Raw genomic sequence first — 26612 nt, 5'->3', positions numbered from 1 at the left:
CTTCCTCTACTGAGAATACTCTTTGAGGAGTATTCACATGAACATAAATATATGTTTTGTTTTGTTTTTTTGCCCAGTTTTATCCACATATCCATTCTCCATATTCTTTGTCACACATTTTTCAATTATGTTCTTTGAAATACCTGATATTCTGGTAAAATCATTGACAATAGCCTATGAATTAGTATATAATTGTCTGTCTAACCATTTATCCTTCCAAGCAAAGTGCACAGGTTCACTTTCTGAAATTCTGCCTAATGAGAGGATTTCTCTTCACCATGATATTTCAAGGATGCCTCAGAAAGGGACTGTGTACTGTAGTTGTCCACTTTCAAGTGACAGGTCCACTTTCATGACACATGCCTATGTGCCATTCACTAACATCTATCAGTGAGACTCAAGTCTTTTCTCCCCTCACAGTTAAGAATAGAGAACTTCTTATAAGGCCATAGGTTCAGGCTGGGAGGGAGAAGGCAGCATAGCAGAAGTGGGGACTGTGGGCATTTGGACCACTGCTTCATATAACTTACTTATTATACCTTTGGGACCTATTTAGGCCCAGTCATATATTTTCTACATCCATTTAATAATGGATTGCTGTTATGCATGTCTGAATTTATACCTTGGGGGGGGGGGTCAGTTAATACCCAGTTTGTGCTGGGCAGCTCAGATTGTGTGGTAACTTGGTGAGCCATAGTCAAGCATTCATAGGGTGCATGCACTCACCAGAAAAAGACAGACAGAAAGCGAGAAATCACTCCCTGGGGGGATGGCCACACTGCAATTCCTTCTCCTCCATTCTCCTCTCAGGATCTTGGGCACACATGCACACAGTCCCAGCGTGAGTTTAAGCCACCAGGTCCAGGACTCAAACTGCAGTCAACTGCATGGGATCCCAGTTACATAGCCACTACACCAACTGCTGGTCCCAGTCCTTGTCTTCTTTACATTTGTTGCCACCGAGTCCAGGACTTAAACTGCACAGTTAGCTATGTGAGATCCAGTCACCTTATCTTCCATGCCAACTGCTGACTTGATAAAACAGCTTTTAAAAATCCTCTTTTAATCAAATCTTTTGACCTCCTCACAGAATAGAGTTCTATTATCTCACCACACATTAGCTTCCTGTTTTCTAACTGTTATCATTTAGTTCCTTCTGTTTTTCAGTTTCATTCTACCTTTCTTTACTTTTCTTTTCTTATTCATTTATTTGAAGAATGACTGACTTAGAAATGATAACACTTCCCCTCACGAAAGGAAAAAAGATTGTGTTCACTTAGAAACTAAACAAAAACTTGGCTTAAGGCAAAACATGGGATCATACTCTATTGCTCAAACATTCTTAGGATTCAAGAAGACCATGCACAGTCTTGAAAAGAAGCACTATTGCTAAAGGAACAATTGTTGATTTGTTTAAAATTCCCTGAAAAAGATATCAAGAAGAGAAGAATCTGATCTTTAATTTCTTCATAGATCCTAAAAATTCCTACACTCCTTGTATCAATAAAATTCTAGCCAGGATACTAGAAACCATTTTGAGGGCATAAAACAGAAAGAATGTAATGTAGCAGCTTGAGATTATGAGTTGTGAAATATCTGAGAAGCCAACGAGGCTCAGGGAGGAAACAGCTTCAGCAGCCTCTGCCACCCCAAAACCAGAGGCAGGAACAAGAATGGTTCTAGACCCCAGAGCCTCAGGTCACAGATGAGAGCTGCAGAATGAAGAAAACATGGGCCTGCTCAGAGATGCTGGTGGATGCAGAGAAAGAAGGAGAAACACCTCGCCTCATCCTCCTTCCTGCCCACCTGTTTCCAGTCAGCACCATTCAGTTACCAGAAATAGCCAAAATCAAATGACAAGAGGCTTGGGAAATGCAGCCTGCAAGTCTATTCCTTCTGATCTGAGCTGAGTGAGGAGGATGGGAGGACTGCTCTGAGCACAATCAGGGTGCATGTCCTGATGGGTATAGTCCCATTCTCTCTGCCTTGCTCTGTGGCCACACGCAGTCTTCCTTTCCCCATCAGAGAGCTGGTACTCAATCTAAAAATCAGGAATGTTAGAACTCATGCAGTAGCCTGATAGTCATCTCACAACATGACTTCACAGGGATGAGCTTCCAGGAGTCATGCATTTAAAACTACAAAAGCAGGCTGGCCCCATAGCCTAGTGGTTAAAGAAGTTGGATCCCACATGGCTGACTGCAGATCAAATCCCAGTCCCAGTGGCTTGAAAAAATGCCAAGCTGTGTGCATGTATGCCTAAAATTCCAACAGGATGGGTAAATGGAGAAGATGGGATTACACATGACTACACCTCATGGTGTTGGGGGTACTTTCTCCCTCTCCCTCTTTCTCTGTCTCTCTGTCACTCTCAAACACACACATGCATCCTCTGGCAATTTTAAATAAATAAATCCACAAAAGAAAATCTAGAAGAAAGGCATGTATGCCTCCTCTCTGGGGCTCATATTCTTCTTGGAAATAAACAACATTAGTTATTAATTATTCATTTTTAGAGTAGGTTATTTTTCCATCAACAAGATGACAGCCATGAAGGGATCAGAGCTGAACTGGAGATTTTCCAAGAGGACACTTTGAACCTGGTGCCTGGTACCAGCAGTAGGCCCTTTGTGCTCTCTCTGGCTTGGAGCCTCTCCTTGGGGGAGATTCAGGACCCTGGAAAACCTCAAAAGATGCATCTTGTTTTTTAAAAGCTAATCTGGTATATCAGTTTATGTAAGGATCATTGTCAATTGTATTTTTTTTTGCATTTTCTTTTTGCATATTATTGGTACTAATATGTTTAAATCATGAATTTATGAGATTAATGTTCTTGAAATGACACAGTGCCTTCCTAGCACCATGGGATCTGACTACTAGGGATGAGCCTTCCTAACAATATGGGACCTGTCAATTTTGTGGCCTACACATGCATTGAGAGGAATGATTTTTGGCTAACAGGAGGGACTGTGGACAGAAGTCTGACTGCTTTTTCCTATATTTTCCAAAGTCCTTTCCAGAAGGCCTGCGGAGAGTTGCACCCACAAACATTAACGAATCATTTTTTCCCATTTAACAGTGACCCCCCAATTAGCAAAGTCCAATCGCTACTCTGTATCACATAAATAAAATTCACTCTAAAACTCACCTTTAAAATTGGTTGACTATTTGAAAATAACCATGACTTTTGTCCATAGGAATTTTTCCTGTATGACTTTCCTAGAGACCTGAAGATGCCTCCTCAAAATAAAAAATAAAAATAAATTAAAAACGCTAGTGCAAAAGCTAGCAAATGTTATGCAAATGTTAATGCAAACACAACCGCTAACGCAACCGCTAATGTAACCGCTAACACAATCACTAATGCAACCCAATAACTAACCCAACCGCTAACGCTAACACAACTACTAACGCTAACGTTTGTGGTTGCGTTAGCGTTTGTATTAGCGCTAGCGCTAGCATTAACGATAGCATTAGCGTTAGTGATAGCGCTAGCGATAGCGATAGCGTTAGCGTTAACGTTAGCGATAGCGTTAGCGTTTGCGTTAGCGTTTTTAATTTATTTTTTATTTTTTATTCATGACGAGGCATCTTCAGGTTTCTAGGAGAGTCATATAGGAAAAATTCCTATGGACAAAAGGCATGGTTATTTCCAAATAGTCAATCAATTTAAAAGGTAAATTTTAGAGTGAGTATTATTTATATGATGCAGTGCAGGGATTGGACTTTGCTAACTGGGATCACTCTTAAATGGGGGAAAAATGGTTTATTAATGTTTGTGGGTGTGGCTCTTCCCAGGCCTTTCTCTAGAAAGGACTTTGGAAAAAGGAAAAAGCAGTCCATTCTCCTCTCGGGATCTTGGGCACGCATGCACACGCACCTGGTGTGAGTTTAAGCCACCAGGTCCAGGATTCAAACTGTAGCCAACTACATGGGAGTCCAGTGACATAGCCATTATACTAACTGCTGGTCCCCACGGAGAGATTCTTTAGTCTTATGTTTCTTCCCCACACCTGCAGCTATCCTTCTATCCATTAGAAAAGAAGATAATGGGATTTTTCTTGATGAGATTATCACCAAGGGATACACCTGGCTCAGTATGTCTAAGCCCTTATATATTTGTTACCTGATTCTTATTGTCTAACACATCAACATATCTATGGTATGTCATAAAATATACATATGTAGTGTCACCTTGTACTATAAATAAAGATGCCCAGTTTGTCTGGGCAGCTCAAGTTGAGGCACAAGTTGCTTGGGCTACCTAAGGTAAGGCTGCCTCTGTCCATTATTAAAAAAAAAAAAAAAGAAAGAAAGAAAAAAGAAAATCTACTTAATAAAGTTACAAAGGACCTTGACATAAATGTTTCCTACTCTAGGATGTTTATGGAACAAATATTGAAAATCAGAAAAAGACTATTTCCTTACTGAGTTTTGCTTTTCTGCTTTTCTGGAATATAATCATAAAGGCAAATATGGCAAATTTATACTGGTAAATCACATTCTGTCAAATTATATTATTTCTTTATACTCCACAGGGATATTTTAATGAATATTTCAGAAGATGAGAACACAAAGAAAATAATGCAATGTTTAAATCCTTAAGAACTCTTTTTTTTTCCATGTCTCATGATTTTTTTAAGAGATTTTTGCTAAGCACATGCCAGAGAGACAGAGACAGAAAGCGAGAAATCATCCCCCCCCCCACCCCGGGGGTGATTTCTCGCTTTCTGTCTCTCTCTCCAGCAAAAGGGTATGCCCTATAGCAAGGGCCTCTAATTTACTATTTTTTTAAATCAGTTGCTTTTCTGAGGAAGAAAGGTCAGATCATTGACTCAAGCATTTTGTAACTCCTACTTTAAGTGTTGTTCATTGTGAAGAATGAAGTTTCTGGGCTAGTTTTCCTATTATTTTATATTTATCAGCAGGTTACTAGCTATGATTTGGAAGATTTTTCAGAGTAGGTGTATACGAAACTCAGTGTTTGTCAGTACCTCATGAACTGGAAGCATTTGTAATAGTCTTGCAGCCAGTTGTTTATGAGTGACAGAGAGATGGTTCGAAACTTAAACGTGTTCAGATTAGTGTGTGCTTATATTCTGCCTTTCCTAAGTTAACATTTTTATTTGTTTTCTGCTAAATGGTAAAATAAATCTCATAGGTCTTTATCATTAAAAACGTAAAGTGAAGCTGTGTCGGGCGGTTAAAAATTATGGGTTGTATTAAATTTGTATATTTAATAAGTATTTTTAAAGTTAATTTAATATTTCTTTCATGATAATGACAGAGAGAAAGAAAGAAGTACCCCTAACAGGGCTTCACCATGGCCAGTCCTCTTCCCAGCCTCTGAGCCAACCAGGACCACACAGGTATAAGGGTTTACCTGGAATGCTTAGATTGACTCAAGATTCAAACCTCAGTCTCTTATCTGGCTCCAATATGTTGCAGAAGTGCCCTATTGCCTGTGCCACTGGGGCTGGACTTGAGTATCTTTAACACACATTTTATTTAATACAACTAAGTAAAGTCAAAATCTAAATTTGAGCCACTGAGTATTCCTTGTCTACCTCAATTTTCAATAATGAGTATCCCAGTTTCTCAGAAACTTCTTAACTCTTTTTACTTTGTGTAAAATTGGATATTGTTGACTTCTATAACTACTATGGTTTCGTTTACTCCTTATCTTTCTTGAACACATCAGTCACTTTCATTTGGTAAATATAAATGCAATGACTAGCCTATTAGATGTCAGAGAGTGTGCTAATTACAGTATAAGGACCCTGTTTTTAAGGTATTTATGACCTAATTTAAAAAAAGCAAAACTATGCAACAGATGGAATAATGATTATGTTACTGAATTTCCACATGGCTGACAGCAGTTTGAATCCCAGACCCAGCAGCTTGAAATTCATACCAGGCATGCGTGCATGGATCCCCAAAATTTTAAGAGAGGAATTGATGAGAAGTGATTGCAGTGTGGTCATTCCCCCTGAGGAGTGATTTCTTGCTTTCTGCCTCTCTATCTCTCAGGTAAGCATGCATACTACATAGGGAAAAAAAAAAGTTATGCAAGTGAGTATTAACACAGTATTAACACAGTAGCACAGTGGAATAAGTGAGACTTAGGAGAACGTATAATGTTTCTCTTATTTTAGAGATTTTTTGCTATAGGGCATGTGTGCTTGCCAGAGAGACAGAGAAAGACAGAGAGACAGAAAGCAATAAATCAAGCCCTTATGGGGATGGCCCCACCACAATCTCTTCTCCTTCAGTCTCCTCTCGGATTTTGGGCACACACATGCACATGCCTGGCATAAGTTTCAAGCCACTGGATCTGGGACTTGACCAAGGGGGAGTCCAATAACATAACCATTATGCTATTTGCTGTAATGAAAGTACAATGCTTTAATGTCACTTTGAGAGATATCCAGTCTTGTAAGAAACAGGCAAAGTCTTTCAAAAGAGATGTAATCTGATTAGAATTAAGAGACAAATGGGAACCAATCAGGATTGGAACTAACTGATTTGGAGATACTACGGCGTAAAGGGATTGAAGCAAAAAAAAAAAAAATTCTTCAACTGAAAACAGAATGGGTACAGAGACATGAAAATAAAACAGGTGGGACCAGCAGTTGGCGTAATGGCTATGTTGCTGGACTCCCATGTAGTTGACCACAGTTCGAGTCCCAGACCTGGTGGCTTAAACTCACGCTGGGCATGTGTTTGTGCATGCCCAAGATCCTGAGAGAAGAATGGAGGAGAAGGGATTGTGGTGTGGCCATCCCCTTGAGAAGTGATTTCTCACTTTCTGTCTTTCTGGCAAGCACAAACGTCCTATAGCAAAAAACCTCTCCAACAAAAAAGTGCCAGACTCATGAATTCCACAATCCCCTCACTATTTACTTTTCTTATTTTCTTTCCTCAATTCCAACAGTATCAATGGCTCCCTTTACAAAAAAATTCCACACATTATATTATGTGATCGGGAGCAGAAAGAAGTGAAGTTTCTAAAACAATAATTCAAAGGAGAGAGATGTTTGCATTCTTTCTTTAGCAGTTATGTATCTATCTATCTATCTATATCTATCTATCTATCTATATTTTAATTTTCTGAGTTGTTTAAGAGATAAAGGCAATGCTTTTGTATTTTTAATCATTTATTTTTCTTATTTTTTTACATTTAATCACTGTACAAAATCTTTACAGCATACGAAATGAATTTTCTAAGCATGAATACACTGCATATTTGTCCAGTAATTTTCCATTTTTTAATTTTTGCATCCATTAAGTGTTCTGTCTTTTTTTTCCCCCTTGATTTCCTCTCTTCCACCCCTCCCCATTGCCCACCTCCCTCCCATGCTATCTCTAGTAATGCTTTTAAATAGAAGATGTTTTCCACTTGACTTGTTAAGACTTAACTAAGTGTAACAAAACCTTTTTTGGTAGATCTCAGTGAACTGAAAAAAGTCTTTTGACCCAGGTTTCTCACCACTCTCCTGGTTCTTCCCTGTCATTTTCTTCTCTCCCTTACGTTCATTCTTTTGAAGATCAAACCCACCTGTTTTTATCAGTGAATTTGTAAAAGACTCTATCTTCTCAATCTATTTTGTTTTGCTTCAGGTTTCTTCTCTTATCTTCCTCTTTACTTCCTCTCCCCAACCACCTAAAGGTTACAGGCAAATTTAGGAATTTTGATTGTGAGCAAAAGAATAAAAAATAATGGCAGAGAAGAGACTGTCCACATCTCCATATGAATTAACATGACTCAGTGTGGCTAAATGTATCTGCAGATATGTAGCCTATCTATATCAATCCATTGCATCCCAGACTCCACAAAGCCAACCCCCAGAAATTTAACTCCTCCTTCTTCTCAGGCATTCAGAATAAATACTCTCCAGAAACTTTCCACATGCACAAGTGGTTCTCATCTTTTTCTGCAGCTTCCTACTTGCATTGGTATTTGAAGAAAACTGAATTGGATCATTTAAATCGTGCACAGGATCATCTGGACAGGTTATATATTTTTTATTATTGATATTACTACTTAGATTATAGATACGTTAAACATAGAATTTATACATCACAAAGCTGCTCAAATAGAAAATAAATGAAAACTAAAGTTGTTATTTTAGTTCAGTAATAATGGAAAACATTTAAAACCTTTTCAAATCAGTTTTTGTCATTAAAAAGGATGTCTTAAATTTGTGGTGCTTTACTGTTCAAAGAGCTTTAACATAAAATTACAGTATTGTTTTCTTGTAACTACCTCATGTTCGACATTTTCAACACTGTAATGATGAAGGAGAAACAAAGCTCGCAGAGTAGAAGTGGGTAGGCTGCAGACCACTCCTGTGAAATATACCAGCAGCAGCCTATTGATATTGGGAGTCTTGCAAATACTGCTGTTATTTTTAAGTATGATACTTCAGTTTAACAGCAGAAGTCTAAAGTTCTTGGTAAATTACAGGCAGGTAAATGTTGGCAAGATATTACCTGTTTTATCCAGGATTCCTTAGCATGAACTACAGAAACCAGAAAGATTTGATCTAGTAGATGAACAGAATGTTTCAGAGCATCTCTTTTGTGTCACAGTGCTGAGGCCTGGGATGGGAAGATAAACAAAAGGATAGTTTCAGCTTTTAGTCACTTTGCCCAAATCCAGGTAAGTCTAAGAGGGTGAGAATTTGATGCTTCTATAGACCATAGTATCTCTGCACTTACCATGGTGCCTAGGAACGGAGAAGGCTTTGCAGAGTCAGATTTGCAAGATGAAAGGAGAGTTGAGCAATGGAGGAGAGGAGGATGAATAAAGAGAGGAAGAGAGAAAGGGGAAATATTTCAGAATTAACTGTATTTATGAGTCTCTTTGAAACAACTTTTTTTTTGTTGGTGGTGGTGTTTCTGGACAACAGCAGTTAGAATGAGAATCCATACATTGTGGTATGAGACAATTTAGCAAAAGAAAGAAAACAAAGAGAGACTTCACTGCATACCACCTAGTTTACAGTTGCTCTGAGATCAAAATTAACTATAAAGAGTCAGCTGAAAGTCAGCCAACCACTTAATGATAATTCATCCACTCCACATTGGCCACAAGCCAATTCTAACAAACTTGGCTGAACACCAAGAAAGTAATTCACATGAATAAACTAATCAATAGGCAGAGCAAGCGGTACTTTTCATACACATTTCTTCTAGTGAAAGAACTCTTTTCTGAGAACAAGGAGAGGTTGGGGGAGCAAGCTGATTTACTCAGAAGACTGATATTTATTTGGGGAATCGAAATCTTATACTTTTGGTGTAATGTAAATCTAATATGCATGCGTGAGAGAGGTTTTAGCGTTGAGATTTCACAAAGGGAGTGGAATTCCTTTCTCTTTTGGGAAGAACATCCACAACCAGTGTTGTTATGTGGTTTCCAAATACATGTTGAGCCATGATTTGATTAAAAGCAAATGAAAAGCTTCTTCATTGTGCCTCTCCTCTTATGTGCAATTTGGGACCAGCGGAAATGAATGTCATGTTAGGTTGTCTCAGAGAACTTTAGAGAAGCAAAAAGATGGCAGCAATAGTCATACTGAATATTTAAAAGTTTGACTTTCCTGAGTGAGAAAACAGATTACTGACTATGTATTTCCCCCCAAATTTTTTTATTTATGAAATACTTTCTTGGGAATATTTTACAGTACATGTTTTATCTTATTTTTTCTTTTATTTTTACAAATTTATTTATTTAAATGCCATAGGATGTGGGTACTCACCAGAGAGAGAGAGAGAAAGAGAGAGGAGAGAAAGAGAGAGAGAGAGAACCTCCTAATGGGGTGTGGTCATACTGTTATCCCTTCTTCTCCATTTCTCCATTCTGTCTAGATTTTGGGCATGCACACATATGCACCCAACATGTTTTTTTTTTTCAAGCCACAAGGGCTAGAATTCAAACCATAGTCAGCCATGTGAGATCTAGCTCCAGTAATTACTAGACTATAGGATTGGCCTGTTTTTTTCTTTTTTTCAAAAACACAGTTTTTTAAGTTTTATTTATGAGAGAGAATGTGTGAGTGTGAACATAAGAGAAAGAGAGACACAGACATCTTCCACTGGGTTTGGTCATGCGACAATTCCATTTTCCCCACCTCCAATGGATCAGAATCTTAGATATGTCTGTATCCAGCATGTTGCACGTATACTGGAGATTCAAACCCATGGTTGGCCATCTGACTTCCAAAACAGCAGTTCTGTACACTTCTGCCTATGCTCTCAAGGCTAGACCACCAATACATATTTTCCCTGCTTGAAACAGAGATAATACTGTTTAGTGTGTATTGTTACTAGCAGGAAGAGTCCAGAGTTTATACTCCCTATAAATTGTCATATGTACTTGTCATATAATATAAGTTCATTCTTATTAGGTATGTATAATTGCTAAGACTTCTCTTATTTAATTCTCAGTAATTATTGTAGATAAATAGCATAATAATTATGTTTCTAAATTTATAGGTTAGAAAGTGGAGCATAGGAGAGCTAAAATAATTCACCAAGATTATTTTTAACTTAATTTTTATATAATGCATATAAATGCATATAATGCATATAAATGCATAATTCATAGATGTATTTAAGTACTTGGAAGTATAAATACAGATCAAGCAGATGGAGTAGTGTTTATGTCATTGGACTTCCAAGTAGTTGACTGCTGTTTGACTCTCGGAATTGGCGGCTTAAAACTTACCCTGGGCACATGTCCATGCAAGCTCAAAATTCCAAGAGGAAGTATAAATATGATATTATTAATATTGACTTATCTCTTGAGAGTAAAATAAAGGGCAATTTTATTTTCTCTGTAGTTTAATTTTCAACAGTCATATGTAATCAGGTCATAAAAGTATGTATCCTTTTGCCCTTCCTGGCTAAGATAAATTTCTTTTAATTATTTACTTAATTTTAGTTATTATTTTTTTAAAAAAATTTGCTATAGCGCACGTGTGATCACCAGTGAGAAAGAGAGAGAGAAATATAGAGAGAGAAAGTGAGAAAACAATCCTTCAGGTCTGGGACTCAAACCACAGTTGGCCATATGGGAGTCTATTGCCTTAACTATCAGTCCACCTGGTGGCTCCAGGAAAATATGGTTTTCGTCCTCAAGTGCAAAAACGGACAAACTTAACTTGATTGATAATAAGGTCCTTTTTTAATAGAATTTTGTAACATGTAAATAAGATCTTGAAACTTTATGAGTATGGCACAAAGTAAGTGCCTAGCAAATAATATCCATTTTCCTCTTCTTGTGTGAGCAAGAGAAGGTATATATGTTTTATAGTAAGGATGATTGGAAGTCTATTTGCATATCTAATCAACATTTGGAGTGATTCTGAATTATAGCCATATCCATACACATGGAGAGAGTACAAAATAATGGAGATGGGATCAGTGGGATTTAGTGCCAGGTATTGATGAGAAAGAAAGAGATAACACAGAAATATTTACAGAAATATTCATCTCTAATGCACAGACCAGAAATCTAGTGGGAAAAACACTACCGCTTTTTTTTTTTTTGGTTTGGTTCATAGGATATTTATCTTTCTAAAAAGTTTCTATCAAATATTTCTTCTTTTGGGTTAACCCATTTGTTGCTTCTTTAAAATGTCTCTCTCAAAGATTGAGATTCTCTGTGTTAAAGGAAACACACTAGGAAGCTAAAGGAATTGGCTCTAAGAGACCCCTGTTATCATACAAAGTCGCTAAAAAGAATAATAAAAGCCCCAAACAGTATAAAGCAACTTACCAGTCAGCTTTGGATGCAAGTATGAATAAGAGGGAGATCCAGTAAAGCTAATGTCAAGCAAAGATAACATTTATTGATAGGCTAAGCATAAATTCAAAATGGGATAAGTTCAGCAGTTGAAAAAGGGCACTGAAGAAAACTGAAAACCAGTAAAGTTTGCTTAATAAAAAATTCTATGACTAACTCTAAACATAAAATGGATAGTCATGAGATAAGGAGATGAATTATCAAATGATAGTGTTCTTGTTCAACTTTGTTGGACAAGTTATTCCATGAAAGTATAAAGGTAAGGTCAGAGGACTCTTCTGTGCTCTCAAGATTCTACATCTTCAGGCCAACAGATGATGTAGTGGTTATGTTGCTGGATTCCCACATGGCTGAACGTGTTTTGCGTCCCAGACCCGGTGGCTTGAAAAATCACTCCAGGTGTGTGTGCATGGGTACATGTGTGACCAAGATCCCAGGAGATAAATGGAAAAGAGATTGTGGCATGGTCATCCCACCTATGGGGGTGGTTTCTCACTTTTCTGCTCGGTGTCTTTGTCTGTCTCTCTCTTTGGCAAATACACATGCTCTACGGCAAACACCTCTTTAAAAAAAAAAAGATTCTGCATCTTAGGTATAATAATTACAATGTCATACAGTGAAAGAGAGAGAAAGTGAGAAATTGCAACTCCCAACCCTCCTACAGGAGGGATGGCCATGCCTCAATCCCTTCTCTGTTCTCCTCTTGGGATTTTGCACACACACATGCACCTGGTGTGATTTTCAAACTGGTGGGTTCATGACTCAAACCATGCAGTTAACCATGTGGGATCCAGCCACCCTGACTTCCATGACACTTGTTAGCCTTTTGAATTATTTTCATTAAATGTTATGCATTCCGGTTACTAAGTAAGCTCTGACTTAGAGATCTGGCTATTACTATCATATTTGACCATCAATCTTTATTATTATTTAATACATACATAATCAAACCCTTTGGTGAAATACTGTTGAATTTCTGGACTTAATCTTTGTATGTTCCTGATCAGCTTTCTTTTCTTTTTAAAGAATTAATTTCAGTGTACTGATGTAACTAGTTTTAGAAATGAGATGTTTCCACCAAGAATCTATAGAAAGAATTTATTAGGCCATCTTGCTTTACTCATTGTTGATGTTATTCAAACGGGTAAATGCATAGATTGAAATTTAGAATAAATGTGGGACTTAACTAGGAAAATCTGAATTATAGAACCAGTTGATAACACTTGCTGATGGATATTGGCAACCCATCCCTTTTTTCTCCTAAATGTATTTATATATTTTTTTAAATTTTTATTTAACTTTATTTATTATTATTATCATGATTATTTTCCAGTTTGATCTGAGAGAGACAGAGAGAGAGAGAAGAAGGGAGGAAGCAAGCCACCAGGTCTGAGACTTGAACCATGGTCAGCCATGTGGGAGTCCAGCAACTTTAACCACCATGCCACTTGCCGGCCCCTGTATTTATATGTTTTAAGATTTTTGTTTTTCTGATTAAAACTGGAAACATAAAAATTATTTTATTTAACTTTATTTATTTATTTATTTATTTTAATTTGACCAGAGAAGGACAGAGGGAGAGAGGGAACACGAGAAAACAAGCCACCAGAACCAGGATTCAAACCACGATGGGCCATGTGGGAGTCTAGTGCCCTTAGTGACCATGCCGCTTACTGGCCCCATGCCTGATCAGTTTTGACAGAAATTGAAATCTATGTTGTTTTCATTCATCATAGAATGTATTATGTTCTACATTTCTACTTACTTTTAAGCATTTTACTTTATAATATCTTGTACTTTCTTTCCTTTTTTTATGTTAGCCTACTTCTTATTAGAATTAGAAACTCCTGATGGCAAGATTGCAGATTACGTCATACACAACTTTAGCATGCTTTCCCTTCAATAGCTAAGAAGTGCTAGACACCCAGGAAAAGCTCAACATACATAGCTGTTGCTAATACTAAAACATTGAAAAGTAAAACATACCTTTTTTTTTTTTCTAGCATACTACTCTGCAATGGATTCCTCTGAACTTGACTATTATAAAAATTTCGGTGAAATCCATGGAATGATACTGTATAAAGACTTTATCAAATATTGGGATAATGTGGAAACATTCCAGGCAAGACCAGATGATATTGTCATTGTTACCTATCCTAAATCTGGTAAGTCTTCTTATTATGTTGAAGATCTTTTTTCACCTAGAAATGATAAACTCATCTTGAACAGTACATATGTTTAATTTTTAGATACTCTTAACTGTATTATGTGAATAAGACAGTTATAGTCATTTTTAAATAGACATACAAAAAGTAGCATATTATATTACTATCAAATTTATCTTAATTTATTGATGCTCTTTTAGATCCTACAAGATTAAATATTAGAGGAAATATTTTTTGAGTGTTTCAGGTATTTAGACATCCTTTAGATACGTTTGCATTGGCACCTTTCAACTCTGTTCTTCTACAAATCTAGCGCTCCCATCACCACCCCTGCATGGTTAGTGGAAAACTCAGATTTATTTCATTTTTGCAGGTACAACCTGGGTTAGTGAAATTGTATACATGATCTATAACGAGGGTGATGTGGAAAAGTGCAAAGATGCAATTTTCAATCGAATACCTTTCCTGGAATGCAGAAATGAAGAGTTTATGAATGGTAATGTTCATGCTGATTTTCAAAACATATATTTTTATGAGGATGGAGATGGTGCAAGCATGGATTGTTAGCAAGAGTGACCATTAGCATTAAGTCTTTTACACAGTAAAATGTATAAATTAAATTTAAGTCTTTATAGGGGAAATGGTAGAGAACATGCTAAAATAGAGTGCATAAAAACAATTCTTGTATGCCTTCAGCAAGGCCTAGTAATATGTATTTGTTTCTCTGTGACCTGAATGTGATAATACTTCAATACTGGAAAATATATGTAAATTTTTAAGACTTTTGCATGCAAAGGATATCCATCACAGATTCTTTGAATATTGTGAAAAATTAGAGAAAAATCTAAATGTTAATCAACAAAGGAATAGTTAAGGAGGATGTAGTGGTTAAGGGACTGGACTCCCACATGGCCAACCATGGTTCTAGTCCTGATCTAGCAGCTTGAAACTCACACTGGGCACTTATACACATGTGCCCAAAATCCCAGGAGAAAAATAGACAAGAAGGGATTATGGTGTAGCCATCTCCCCTGGGGGTGATTTCTCATTTTCTCTCTTACTGTCTTTTTCTGTCTCTCCAGTGAGCACACACTCCTATAGCAAAAACCTTTCAAAAAAAAAAAAGAGTTAAAAGTACTATAAAAACCATGAAACTGTTAAAATATTAAGACATTTTCATAACTGTATTTTGAGTAAAATATATTCAAGAAAAAAAGCAGTTACAATATACTGAGAGTTCTATCTACGTATGTGGCACTGTAATGGCTATAAGCCTGAGCACATAGGTACATTTACTTAGAAAATTGCTTACCAAAATATTAATAATAATTGCTCCCAGGTGATGAAATTTTATTTGATTTTTTTCTATAAGGTCTTCTAGCAATACTTTTTAAATATTAAGTGTAGTTTTTTATAATTTTTTATTTATTAATGTTAACTATTATTTATACATGTAATTGCTGTTCATCATCTAGATAGTAAGGAGACTTTACCCAGCGTGACACACACCTCAGTCCACCCAGCGTGTACATTATTATTATGTACATAATATACTCTTAAATTTATTTCTGATTTTTGAATATCTATATAAATTCATATTGAAATTGCCTAACCTCTAGTTGTTGCTCTTTTTTTTTTTTAATATTAGGAGTAAAACAATTAAAAGAGATGACATCTCCTAGAATAGTGAAGACACATCTGCCCACTGAACTTCTTCCAGCTTCATTTTGGGAAAAGAACTGCAAGGTGACCAAAATCAAATGTTTTCAGAATTTCATGCAACAGAAAGAAATTTTAAAATGATAAAGTTTTAACTTTAATCTTATATAAATTTGTTTATTTTTCCATCAAATCTATGGACATTTAATACATTTGGATTATAGTCAACATAATCAGAGAATCTAGATTTCAATTCCTTCACTTGTCAGAGGTGATTCTAAAAAAAAATAGTTAAACTTTCTGAGCCTCGGTTTCCTCATCTGTAAATGAGGGAGAATAATAGTATCTTCCTTGTAAAGTTGTTATAAGGATTAAATGAAATATTGCTTGTAAAGTGTCTGACATGGTACTTAGCATATTGTTAACACTTAACGGTCTACTTTTGTGTTTGTTGTTATTACTGATTGTATTGAATGTCCTCTCTTTGTAAAATATTATGCTTGGTATTGCAAGGGTTGCAAATGAACAAAGAAGAGCTAAAGAAGACAAATATTACACAGAGATTATTTATTGAGTGCTATAACGTGCTAGGGACATAATAAGACAAAGGCGATCTTTATCTTCATAGTGTCCATTGGAGGAAAAGAACAAGTAAATAGACAATGCAGGAGGCACCATAAGTCAAGTAAGTGAAGAATTCTAACTCAGATGCTGGGACAAGTAAGGCATTCAGGAGCAAGTAACATCTCTGCTGATATGTGAAAGAGGCATAGGAGTTAGGCAAATCAGAGGCAAGCTTATTGGAAGGTTGGGGGTCTATAACCAGTTCAGTTTGGCTCAAAGGTTAAATAAACATATTGACTGGATTAGTGGAGAGAAATTGCCTAGGATTTGTTTAGAAGAAACATTGGAAACCAAGTTAAATTTAAACTCTGTCAGTGGTAGTAAGGAGTTATAGATGTATTAAGCTGATGATTTACATGATTGGCTTTGCTTTTTAGGAAAGAAATGTTAATGTAATCCCATAGCACAAGCAAAACATGGAGTCTGAGAATGCCAATGCTGTTTCTCAAGATTTTTGTAGTTTCTTTAAGGACATTCTATGATCCATACTCAATATATAAGCTATAAGTGCTATATATATATACACACACATATACACACACACATATATTGCTAACAAAAAATGAGATCTATTGCATTATGAAACATTTCTATTTTATACTCTGATGTTACATGGCATATTTGATATTATCTAGAGAACCTTGGCTCCAGAGTATAATGATTCCATTGTTTACCTTTATCATAAGCAATCCTACATTGATTGTATACATTCTGCTGAAATCATTCCATATGTAAGGAGCCTCTTATTAGTAAACATCAATTATATGTTTGCTAGAAAATGTGTTATTACAATTTTTTCAAGAGATCTGGCCAAGTCAGTTTTTCCTTTGGAGAATAGTTTATAGGCTTGCTGTTGATCTTTTACTTTTTATCTGAAAAACCACTTAAAGTCTCAGAGATCATTAAAGAGTAAGAAACACTTGGATGACTTTATGTTTGGAGTAATTCCAGTATGAATTGTTGCGTGGAGAAGGAAACAGACAGATTGGCGATATTTGTAAATCCAATGGATTCGAGACTTTGGTGTGTAGTTGCAAGAGAGGTATATTGAATGATGGATGGGGATAAAAAGGAAAAGCAGAACTTTCTTGGAATAAAATAGGACTCAGAGTAAGGCTTCAGAAGGGAAGCCTTTAGAGTGACAGTGATACTCAAGGTCTGCTTATAAAAGTGGTTAACGAAGTAAAATAGAAGGAGTGAGCAATGAGTAGATGAACTTAGAAAATCAGATGAATCATGTATCCTAGAGACTAAAAGTGCACAGACTGAGATGAGGATTTGGAAAGGAGATATCCTAGGAGACATATTTCAAGTCTCAGGTAAAGAAAGGGAATTAGCACAACTCAGAGATGCTGTCAGATGGAGGAGGTATGAATTAGTCAATTACTACAGGAATAGAGGTCTTTCAAGTGTAGATTTATAAATAGATTATCATCTCAAGTGAAGTGTGGGCAAATTTGACTCTGGGAGAGTCCCGTCTTGGTAAAGGGCAGGAAGAAGAAAGGCACATACAGTGAAAAGTTTAAGGATATTGATTAAACATGACTGGAAGACAGATAATACAGAGATGGAAGATAAGCGAATTTTTTTTTCTCATATGGGAAAATAAAAAGCCTCGTGGAAGACTTGTGTCCAAGCTTTTAAGTATGGAGATAACATTTTAAAATGCAGAGAGCATTCAAGAAAAGAAGAGCATGGAAACGACTGAAAATGATGAAGTAAAGTTATGGACATGGTGGCAAAAGTTCCCATTCAGCAAGGAAGCCTTGTAAATAAGATTGGAAAAGTTCAACATGGCTAACCATTGCTTGGGTATGAAAAGGTAGTTCACTTTTATTTTGTAGTAATTGGAAGTTTTTATACCAATACCTTAAAATGAGAGCAATACTTCTTTTTTTTTTTTTTTTTTTTTTTGTGAGAGGTTTTTGCTATATGGCGCATGTGCTTGCCAGAAAGAGAGAGACAGAGAGACAGAAAGCAAGAAATCACTCTCCAGGGAGAATGGCCATGCCACAATCCCTTCTCCTCCATTACCCTCTTGGGATCTTGGGCATGCACGTGCACACGCCCGGTGTGAGTTTAAGCCACTGGTTCCCGGACTAGAACCACAGTCAGCTATATGGGAGTTCAGCGACATAGCCATTACACTAACTGGTGGTCTCAGAATGAGAGCCATACTTCTAAGGATAAACTAGAACTAGAGGATTTCTTTAACATTGTTTACAAATGGAGAGAGTTGCATAAGACAAGTTAGTGAGTCTAATTATATCCAGTATAGAGTGGGCATCAGGGACAGTCTCCTTTGATGACACTGATAGCTACCCTAGGGCCTAAATGGAAGATCTAAGAATATTGAAGTTTTATTTATTTATTTATTTTTTGTCAATCTTTTCCTGCAGCTTTGTGTATCAGACCTAGAAGAGACTGTAGATATCTGATATAACACATTTTTTAGTGGAAGGAAAAGTTAAGTCTAAAATGATTTGTGTTTTGCATAAGAGGATAGAACTTTTTAATTCTAGAAGTAGCCACTAACCCCAGGCCACCCAACTGTTAATTCACGTGCAAAATGGAGCCAGAATTCATGGTATTTCTTCTGTATGGACAGTAGAAATGCATCGAATTGGTGGTGCAGATTTTATTTTCACTGAGATTAACGGGCATTTAAAGAGAACCGTAAGAATATATATATATATTATATATGTATATATAATATATATATGTGTGTGTGTGTATATATATAATTTTTTTTGCCTCTGGTATTGAAAATGAGAAGACAGCCAGACTTATGTTTTCTTTATGATGCAAAATGGGGGTGTGGTATAAAGTACCAAAGGACTGCTTCACCAACTCATTTACTCTCATTGATTTATTCACTGTGTGCTGTATCCTCTCTCAATTTTGATTTCTTCACATAAATTGGCAATAAAAGTAATCTAACTGGCTGAATTTCCTGTGACAGAATTTATAACATCAAGTCAAGTATGGAATAAAAACAAAAAGTGAGAACAAACATTGAACAGCGCTGCAAAAGCTGCAGTCCCTTCAGATGACTGGAGTTTTTCTTTATAATTTTGTATTTTTATGATTTTTCTACAGTGAATATGTATTATGCTCGTAGTTCAAAACATGAATGCTTTCTTTCTAATCTTGATGAGATTATGTTTTTGAACAGTATGAAGTGGTTAAATACACAATTTTGTCCTCACAGATGATCTATCTTTGCCGGAATGCCAAAGATGTGGCTGTTTCTTATTATTATTTCTTCCTAATGGTACCTGTCCATCCAAATCCTGGAACATTTCCAGAGTTTGTGGAGAGGTTCATGCATGGACAAGGTAGGAATAACTTATTTTCTCTGAATTCTTTTTTTTTTTTTTTAATGTGAAACTAGATGAATGACATCGCTAAGTTTAAAAAAATTGGCTATCTGTTCTGGTATGTTATCTTCTCTGATCTTTACTCAAAAAAGGCAGATATTCTAAAAGTGTTTGAGGTTTAGAGTAAGTGTAGAATTTCCAGAAGTGAATTGCAAATTGCACAATCTAGACACTCAGTCCAATCTCTAAAAAGAAAAATACTGAAATGTGTTTGGAGTTGGAAGTTTCAACTTTGCTTACTAAGATTAAGACTCATGTCCAACTTCCTGTTTTGTCTCTGTGTTAGAAAACTATTTTACAACTTGTTACAACTCCATTCAACAAGAGACACAGGAGAGAATAAAAGGGTTAGAAAGCCAGATTGTTTCCAAGAAAAATTCCAAGTGTGAAATAGAGCCAGAATTCTACAAGAAGTCTGAATATCTACAAAAGCCTTGCTCATTCTACTTATGTGCAGTCTGACTATATCAGATTTTGTTAAGCACTTAGACTAAGTAACTACAGATTTATATTTGAGGGAGAGAGGCCCAAGAGAGTCTGGTATACACTACGGAAGTTCATTGTGATCTTGTAGTATTATAAGAAAAAACAGTAATAACACTTTATATTTATAGAAGATAATAGTGCCACAATAAAAGCAGAATGCATGTACATTGTGTTTTTTCCTGCATTTTGAAAAAAAAATGTATAGAAGGATTATAAATAAAACCTGCTTCAATATTGTCAGGAACATTATAGAAAAGAAAAATAATGATGCCGTTCTTCAAAAGGAATGAATAACATCCTATAAAGATATTGATAATTGTAGAACTTTTTTTTTTTTTTTTTTAGAGGTTTTTACCTTAGGGTTCACCCGTGTGCAGGATAGGGGTGGGGTGGGGAGAGTAACAATGTAGTGAGAGGGAAAGTGAGAAATCACACTCCAGAGGGGATGACCACAAAAAGTCCCTTCTCCTACATGCTCCTCCTGGGATGTTGGGCATGCACGCACACATACCCGGCATGATTTCACGCCACCAAGTCTGGGACTCAAATCTTGGTTGGCCATGTGGAAGCCCAGTGACATAACTGCTGCTCTCGATAATTGTAGAACTTCTATGTAAAGAAAAATTGCCTAATAAAACTGCTAGTAGTGTAATAAATACTTGTATAGTTACTAGTTGTAGTTGCCAAAGCCAGATTGTGCATGGTGAATTTGAACGCTAGACTAGACTTTTCTGACTGTAAGTCCATTAATAATTCCACTAACTCAACTTCCTTTAATGACAGCCTGCTCTGAGATCATTCCCCACATGTAACAGTTTCAAAAATGCTATTGTAAGTTCTTCCTTAATCAAACTGATGAGGGGGGACTTCTCTCAATTTTTCTCTGTGTGACAAACCATGTCATGAGGATAAAGAATGAAAATGAGTTTCTGTATATGAGTTATTCAACATGTTTTGCCTTTTATGCTACAGAGGACTTTGCCTAAAATGTGTGACAGATCTAATTTTCACTTCATGATGATTTATTTGTATTTATTTGCTGCTATTGTTTTGAACATTGGTTGTAAGTCTGTATAGTGATGATTCTATGGTTTTACATTGTTTTCTCTCTAATATTAGTTCCTTATGGTTCCTGGTATAAACATGTACAATCTTGGTGGGAAAAAAGAGAGAATCCAAATATTCTATTTATTTTCTATGAAGACATGAAAGAGGTAAGAAACAAATTATGTAAGCAACTTAGTTATTTCTAAGATGTTAATATTTGTCAACACTCTAACTGCAAACTTTGCCTTAAAAATAAATTAAGATAGGGTCAGCAGGTGGTGTGGTGGTTAAGGTGGTTGACTCCCACATGGCCAACTACAGTTTGTGTCCTAGACCCGGTGGCTTGAAACATGCCAGGCATACATGCATGCGTTTCCCAAATTCCAGGAGGAGAGTGGATAAAGCATGGCCATCCACCTTGGAGAGTGATTTTTCACCTTCCCTCTCACTGTCTTTCTGGAGAGCAAATGGACCTTATGGCAAAAAAACATTAAAAACAAATAAATAAAGGCAGCCAACTCTTAAAGTTATAAAAGGAAAAATATACAACAATCCTGACACTTCAGCACAGATTTGAAGTGGGTAAATAAAAGTATTTTGTTAATTAAGACACTTAAAACCCGTCTAAATTTTTTTTTAATTTAAAGAATTTTTTTTTGATGTTTCATAAAACTGGCTACTTGACAAACATGTCTGTAGATGTGTACCCAAAATCTTGAGAGGAGAATGGAGAAGAAAAGATTGCAGCCTAGCCATTCCCATTGGAGGATGATTTCTCACTTTCTCTCTCTCTCTCTCTCTCTCTCTCTCCAGTGAATGCATGCACCTTGTGGCAAAAATCTTAGATAAAGTCCTCGAACTAAAATTGAGATAGTCAAGGATATCATCCCAAAGAAAGTGATAGCTGTAAGTTGTTCAAGGATTTGGGAACAGCATCCTGCACAGAAAGAAATGCACGTTAGAATAGACATTGCTATTGGTACTGGAAATAGTTGCCTTTAGTAATTCAGTTGAAGAATAGGGTGTGCTGTAAGTGGCATAGAGAGGAGAATGCTTGTAGGTATGGCGCATACACGTCTGATACTCCACATTGAGCATTTGACTTTTTATACATTTTTCTTAATCTTTCTGGCTCCTTTGCTTCTCATTAGTTATGCTAATAAATTAGAAGAAAAAATGAACCTTGTCTGCACATTTTTATCCACAAACTTTATCTTTCACAGAGGACTGTAGTCTTTGAGAATGCCTTTTCATGTTAATATATAAGTTATTGAACAAACATGTATTATGCATCAAGGATATCATGAGCATTTTAGAAACATTTAGTTCATCTAGCAATCTTTTTAAAAGTTTATTATTTTTCTACATGAGGGAGAGAGAGAGGTACCGTTAACTAGGTCTTGCCATGCCACAATCTTTCTCCCGATCTCCCAGCCATCCAGGATCACAGACAAACACAGGTGATCCTGGCATGTTCAGATTGACTGGAAAGCCAACCCTAGGCATCTCATTTGACTCCAATATCATGCAACCACACTCTACCACCTACACCACCATAACTGGGCCAAGTTCTAACAATCTTCATAGCATCTTCTATATCTGTTTTATGAATGAAGAAAATTATGCTCAAAATAGTTAAAAACAAACAAACAAAAGAAACCCACTTTCCCAAGACGTGTTTTCCTTTATTATATATGTGTCTAACTCTAATTAATTCCAATATCAGTTGAGAAAGAGAGGAGAAAAGAAAGGTTTTGTGCTTTCACATTTTTTAGTCAAGTATCAGTGTATTCAATGTTGGTAGTGTTGAAGATTTGGTTATTTTTATTCCTAGGATATCAGAAAAGAGGTGATGAAATTGATACAGTTCCTGGGGAGGAAGCCATCTGAAGAGCTGGTGGACAAGATTGTAAAGCATACTTCATTCCAGGAGATGAAGAATAATCCCTATACTAACTACACAATACTACCAGATGAAATCATGAACCAAAATATATCGCCCTTCATGAGAAAGGGTGAGGAAGTTATGTGGTTTGCCTCTGTTGCTATAGGAAGTCACGAGATGAGATGGTTGGTTATAGGCAAAAATCTAACAGAGTCTCTGTATGCCTGTGAACCCAGCCTATGTTTTCTTCAGCCTACATTTTCTTACATCTGCTCTTTTTATTACCAGTTCTGCCGAGACATACAACACTACTAACTACAACCACAACTAAATTAGTATGTGATGATTTAGTATATCCAGCAAGTTCCAATAAGAGGAGGGGTTTGATGATGACACAGTGGTGAAGCACAATGTTCTGCCAGGCTGACTCTCCTGAAAAGGTTCCAGGTTCATATCCTATCTCTGGGTGTGAACCTGGAACCTTCCTGAATACACCAGGTATACGCATGCCAATGATTCACAGTGACTGAGTCTTGGGTCAGGGTGATGAGACACTGTTAGAGGTGCTACTATCTCTCTTTCTTATGGAAAGGAAAAAAAAAATGAAACAATGACCAGCAGAAACCCCACCCTCAGCACCAGTAGAAATGCCTTACTGTACCAGTTATCATTTACTAAGCCTAAGTGCCTCAGTGCTGCACCGTTTACATATATATTGTCTAGTAGTGCTCATTAGAAACTCAGGAAGAAAGGCCCATTATATCATTTGGAGAGAAAGGAACATGTGTGGAACAGTCACTTTTTCCTTGAACAAGTGACAGAATCTTTTCAAGACCCAGTGGCCAAGATACAACTCTATGTAACAAAACTACACAAATACAATGAGCTGAAATTCTATCTGGGGGGTGGGATGGCCTGATGAGCTATAGCCAGTTTATAAATCCAAAGACGTGGAAGATATGCAGAGCACTGGGCATGCTGTTTTACTGATACATGAAAAAACAGAAGCAGGGGACCAGCAGGTGGTGTGGTGGTTAGGGCGCCAACTCCCTTGTGGCTAGCCACAGTTTGAATACAGGACTTGGCAGCTTGAAAATTACACCAGATGAGTATACATGCATGCCCAAAATCCCAGTAGGAGAATGGAAGAGAAGGGATTGATTGTGACCATTTCCCCTGGAAGGTGATTTCTCACTTTCCCTCTCTCTGTTCTCTCTCTGAAGAGTATGTGCACCCTATGGTAAAATCCTGAAAGAAGGGGGGAAAAAAGTAAAAACAGAATAGAAAAAAAAAAATCTTGCTTGTCAAGCTCAGTTATCATCTAGAAGGTCAGGGAATTTTCCAAATAACAGGAGTAACAAACCTGCCACTGGGCAAAAACAGGGAGCCTCTGAAAAGAGAACTGGTTCTCCGATTACATTTTAATTATCTCCTCAGATTATCTGTCTCTTTTTGCAAAATGTCTACATATATATATTTAAGATAAAACAGCATTTAAAATAATAGTCATGCTTGCAAAGGACTGCTTACTGTTTAAACTCTCAGACCCTACCACATTTTTTTTTTTTTTTTTTTGCATGGGGACGGGGGTTATGTCAGTGCTAACATTTAGAACTCCTTGAGGTAGGTGGCAAGTGAAATCCTGATGAATTCAAAAAGAAACGTGTCATTCTTCCGTAAGGGGTGTGTTGGGGTGTGATAGAAAAGGAAAGAACCTGCTAGAGTATGGTAATAACCCAGCCTGGAGATACAGAGAGGCTCCTCTACCTGGCAGTTGCTGCAGAAAGTAGAGAGGGGACAGTAGGTACAAAGAAAGCGTAACTATTAGTAATGAACTACATGTTGTGTTTGAGGGGATAACAACCAAGTTTAGGATACCTTGTATTGGGGCCAGCTGGTGGCATTGTAGTTAAGGCCCTCACATAGTCAACCATGGTTCAAGTACTGGACCTGGTGGCTTGAAACTCACATTGGGCACATGTATATGCCCAACATCCCAAGGGGAGAAGGGATTGGGGCCCAGATTGGCCATCCCACCAGGGATGATTTTTGTCTTTCTGCTTCTTTGTGTTTCTCTCTCTGGCAAGCACATGCACCCTTATAGAAAAAATCTCTAAAAAAAAAAAATGGAGAGGGGGGAAGAAGTGGTATACCTTGTATTACAAATAACCAAATTATGAAAAAGGACATAGAGAAAATACAGTTTGGTGGGGAAGAAAATGATTCTTTTAAACTAATTTGATTTTGAATACATCCAAGTGGCAAAGTCCTGTAGGCAGTTGGATACTGAGACTAGGTCTATATTTTTAAAAGCGTTAAAATTACATTTAGTACTTTAGGAGTAAACAAAGCGTGGGGCTCTCCCTGGATGCCAATATTTGAGGAAAAATTAGAGGAGAAAAATTAAGTGAAGTAGCTTAAGAAGGAAAAGTCAGAGAATAAAACTTGCTCTTCTTTTTTTAATCAAATAAAATGAAACCATTTTGTAAACTCAAATGAGTATATTACTTATGGTAGATGCCTTATTCATAAAAATGAGTACATAAGAATAAACTTGATTAGGTGTTAGTGAAAGTGCTAAAATTAGAAAATTCCATAATTCTGTCTCAAAGATGCAATATTGTTTGTTTGTTTTGTTCTGTTTTGTTTCTCTTTTGTTAACAGGAATTGCAGGAGACTGGAAGAATCACTTTACGGTAGCCCTGAATGAGAAGTTTGACAAACACTATGAGCAACAAATGAAAGGCTCTACGCTGAAGTGTCGAACTGAGGTCTAAGAATGGCACTTTTCTTCATCTGCGGTGAAAGATTTAATTCATTTTTTTCTTAGAAGAGGAAGTCACCTGAAGGATCATGAGTTAGGTCACATGTTTATTAAACTTTTTGACAGGGGAAATATTTCTCCCCTCAAACTCTTTCTTACAAATATACAAAGCTGTAATCTATGGGAATAATGTAGGAACACACAGATAGTTTGGCTTCCTAGAGTTTCATTAAAAATACACAAGCATTCCAAACTACTTTCGTAATTACCTTTTTCTCTATTTAGTTTAAAAATAGGCTTGAATAAATATACTTCATATCAGCGGATAAATATACATTATATCAGTGCATAAACTCCGAAGATGCTAGAAGAAAGAAATGTTTAGGCTTTAGGGTTTCCTCTGTTCTATATAAAATCCAATAAATGTAAGCTCTGTATAATGAAGTTTGTGATGTTTGCCAGTAAAATAAAAAGGAAAAAGAATAATTTTTTTAGTTCAGTGTTATTTTGGTTTATGTCAGTTTATTTTAAAAAATCTATTAGTGATTTATTTTTCTCTACTATCTTTACTCAATATTTGTTTCTTCGATCTAAAACAAAGGATGTATGAGATTATCATAAATCCTCTATGTAACTTAGGTAGTTCCTACCTCCTTAATTTTTAAACTAAAAAGTCAAATCTAAAATAAAATAGTATTGGATTATTACCAATATTATAAGGTAAATATCCATGAGTTCATGCTGATGCAGATAAATAAATGAATAAATAATTAGAGGAAAATAAACATACCAG

At 36.4% G+C, this 26612-nt stretch overlaps 1 protein-coding gene across 1 annotated transcript; it reads left to right on the top strand.

Moving 5' to 3' along the window:
* Positions 1-7926: 7926 nt before the first annotated feature.
* LOC102468843 (estrogen sulfotransferase) lies at positions 7927-26263 on the top strand. Its single transcript, XM_006163589.2, has 8 exons — positions 7927-8013; positions 13813-13974; positions 14348-14470; positions 15623-15720; positions 19469-19595; positions 21243-21337; positions 23005-23185; positions 25720-26263. The coding sequence occupies exons 2-8, from the start codon at positions 13827-13829 to the stop codon at positions 25830-25832; spliced, it is 885 nt and encodes a 294-aa protein (XP_006163651.1). The 5' UTR covers positions 7927-8013; positions 13813-13826; the 3' UTR covers positions 25833-26263.
* The last annotated feature ends 349 nt before the right edge of the window (positions 26264-26612 follow it).

The sequence above is a fragment of the Tupaia chinensis genome, unplaced genomic scaffold (assembly GCF_000334495.1).
Source record: "Tupaia chinensis unplaced genomic scaffold, TupChi_1.0 Scaffold142652_1, whole genome shotgun sequence".
NCBI classification, from domain to species: domain Eukaryota; kingdom Metazoa; phylum Chordata; class Mammalia; order Scandentia; family Tupaiidae; genus Tupaia; species Tupaia belangeri.
Note: the sequence above shows the minus strand (reverse complement) of the source record. Positions and strands in the feature narration are given on the sequence as shown.

Coding starts and splice junctions, on each gene's coding strand:
- LOC102468843 (XM_006163589.2), top strand. CDS start 13,827: ATGGATTCCTCTGAACTTGACTATTATAAAAATTTCGGTGAAATCCAT. Junction 13,975..14,347: donor TGTTACCTATCCTAAATCTG/GTAAGTCTTCTT, acceptor TCATTTTTGCAG/GTACAACCTGGGTTAGTGAA. Junction 15,721..19,468: donor TTTGGGAAAAGAACTGCAAG/GTGACCAAAATC, acceptor TTGTCCTCACAG/ATGATCTATCTTTGCCGGAA.